Raw genomic sequence first — 3,016 nt, forward strand, 5'->3', positions numbered from 1 at the left:
TTATAAGGATGGTTTAGAAAGCCTGGGCTTCACTGGAAGTATAAAGTGAATAGGAGCAGGGAAAGAAGACGGGTGAACAGTTTAATGGTTAGGAGAAAAAGGTGTTGAATATCATGAGGCGGGGATAATAGAGAAAGCTAAAAAGAAAGAGTGTGGCACATCATGATTACCTACGCCTTAGGATATGGTGATTACGATGGATGGATGGCGCCAGGACCTGCCCGACGGAGGGGCTAAAGGCCCCGACGGGGGGAGGCTAGTAGAGCGAATCTAGTCTCACTTAGCTGGAGGCCAGGGGGACACACAGGGCCCCTGGTGGGGGAAGACACGGATATTTGATGAATTATGGCGATTTTTTATTACTTATTTGATAGGCATCGAGTTACTATAATATGACTTCATGTAGGCTATGCTTTCTAATGTTGAAATCAGCTTCCAAAACCAAAACATTTTGAATAAAACAAGAAACAAAGAGTATGCAATTTAACCATCTAATTTATTTTCAAATCCTCATTCTTGAAAGTGAAATTTTGTATTTTGGAAATTTTTCATGAAATCTGTCAACCACGCTGTCATGGTCGAGGTTGCTTCACCTACCACGATGTATTCCAACCATCATGAGGCTATCTAAATGAGCATTTGTCATAACAGAACGCAAATTATTTTTAATTAGTCTCATTGAATTATTATTATTATTATTATTGTTATTGTCATTGTTGTTGTTGTGATGAAAAGTTAACACAAACAATATGGTGGCTAAACGAATATTACATGTAAATATTTTTTTTAAATTTCTTTGTTCCCCGACAAACTTATCGTCTTCCCCGACTGGGGGGATATGCTTCCCCGACGGGGGGGGGGGGCATATAATGTTTTTGTTTTGTTTGTCATCCATTTCAACACCAAGGCTTGTCAAAAACGACTGTCACCAGCCTTCTAAAGAAAATTATTGGGATATTTTCTTTTTTAAATGGTAGTTTGGCCTACTCTCTTTAATTGAAGATCTATATGTTATTCTGAAATTTAATACTTTTTTATATCTAAGTATTGTAGCTTTGTTTACAATAATTTGAAAATTGGACGAATTTGATTTTCTGAAAAAAGCTGCTCAATACTCACCATAAAATTACTGCAATTTTATTTAAAGCAGAAATAATAAATAGTACTTTTTAAAAATCATGTTTGTAAAATATTAATTGTGAAGTTTCTTGATGCAAGATACCAAAATTTTCAGTAATATCATTAGTAAGTGTATTTGTGTATTTTATCTCTTTATTTTTTATAGGGCGGTGTTCGAAAGGCACACAATGCAACTTTCTTCACGATCTCTCATCTCCAAGTAACACTGCTTTCCTACGTCAGCATAGTTTGGACAAGGTTGACCCACAATGCATTTTGTCCCAAATGTGCTTCAATCAAGGCGACCTCAATATTTGCACATATTACAATAGTGTGCGTGGTTGTAGGAGACACGATGATTGCAACTTTCTCCACATTTGTATGTAAGTTTAAAGCATTGGTGACGATTCATTCTGCCACAATACACGTATTTTAATTGATAACAATCTACCTATTAATATTGATTATAAAATACTAATAACAATATTAATAATAATAATAATAATAATAATATTAATCATAATAATTTCTTTTTTATTTCAACAATCACCAATACCACCCCACCTCACCTCGCTCCACTCCAAAACCACAGTAACTTGCCCAAACACTTTATTTTGAAGAGGGGCACTATTTTAACTTTTAATATAGGTTTTTGGGGACTTTTTTTTAAAATGGCTATTCTGAGGTTTTTTAATCCGAAATGGTTTCACAAAAATTCACGTTCGGCCTGCTTGTCACTACACATGTTACGTCTTGAACACAGAATCTAAGCAACATATAGTATTGAAACATTTCATTTTCAACTACTGAAACTGTAAAAAAAAATAGTGAGAACCCACTCTCCAACCACCACCTACTTTAAAAATGCTCTAACCAACTAACCAGAAACCCCTAGGCCTTTATGTATTAGTGGTATACCTGCCAATTCCTTACTTCTTCTGGTAAATACACGGGAATATTTTATTTTTATTTTTTTTAGTTGACAAAATAATACACGCCAGTATTGGTGTTGAAATGGAAATATTATGCAAATAGTCAATGGTTCTTAGCATCACATGTTGATATATAAAGCTGTATTAAAGATATTCCAAATTATTTCCTAAAAAATTAAGTTAGTACATATAAAACGCTGTACAGATTAACTGTAGTTGCACTGATTTCAATATTCATCACACAGCTAATGTTATCTGACGGTATACGGTAAACTTATTCTTCAAATGGTCCTCATATCCACACCCTACTTCGGACGAAAATTTAAAAATTTCTTCATTAAAACACGACAAACTGTTTTTCAAATTGTCAAATTATGTATCCATTGATCAATTTTCGAGATATTTAGGTCTGGGACCTTTGGGCCTTTAAATGCACACCTGAATTTGGATCGTCACAAACATTTTATAATTTCTTCCGGGTAACTTGGTTAAGCTTTCAAGAATGTTTCATTCATATAATTTGATTAGTTTTTAAAATATCTGTCTGGGACGTTTTCTTTTAAAGGGTGGGGTGCGGGGATGAAATAATTAATTTTAAATTTAAAATAGAGGGATGGGTGACCACAACGACGGTGACGGCACTCGATTTTGGAGCGCGGTATTCGAAAACGAGGCTCGTGAACTGGGTCCCAAAAAAAACCCTGGTGCTACAGGATTTTGAGCTAGTGTTATAAGATAGGGAATTTCCTAAAATGTACCGACTTTCAAAGGCTTGCATTCGGTAACCCCATAAAAAATCGTGTCAAACTTTAGATATTCTAATGTAAATTTGGCCGTTCTTTTCATTTATATGGGTTTTCACTTATGAAAATGTCTCAATTATGTGTAAAATAACGATTTGCCCAGTTTTTATTTCGGAAATTTGCACTAGACAGGGAGTCAGCTGATTCACTCAACCGTAACGA

The 3,016-nt window shown here is 34.7% G+C and overlaps 1 protein-coding gene across 2 annotated transcripts in view; it reads left to right on the forward strand.

Annotated features, from left to right (window-relative positions):
- LOC117114179 (protein mono-ADP-ribosyltransferase PARP12-like) overlaps nucleotides 1-3,016 on the forward strand; it is a 24,656-nt gene that overhangs the window by 6,687 nt on the left and 14,953 nt on the right. For both annotated transcript variants that reach the window (XM_033257752.1, XM_033257753.1), the window contains exon 2: nucleotides 1,286-1,502. In XM_033257752.1, the coding sequence (XP_033113643.1) occupies nucleotides 1,286-1,502 (217 nt within the window). The remainder of the gene's footprint in view (nucleotides 1-1,285; nucleotides 1,503-3,016) is intronic.

Source organism: Anneissia japonica, unplaced genomic scaffold (genome assembly GCF_011630105.1).
Source record: "Anneissia japonica isolate Jap-2015-1 unplaced genomic scaffold, ASM1163010v1 scaffold287840_len1291095_cov163, whole genome shotgun sequence".
Classification (NCBI taxonomy): Eukaryota; Metazoa; Echinodermata; class Crinoidea; order Comatulida; family Comatulidae; genus Anneissia; species Anneissia japonica.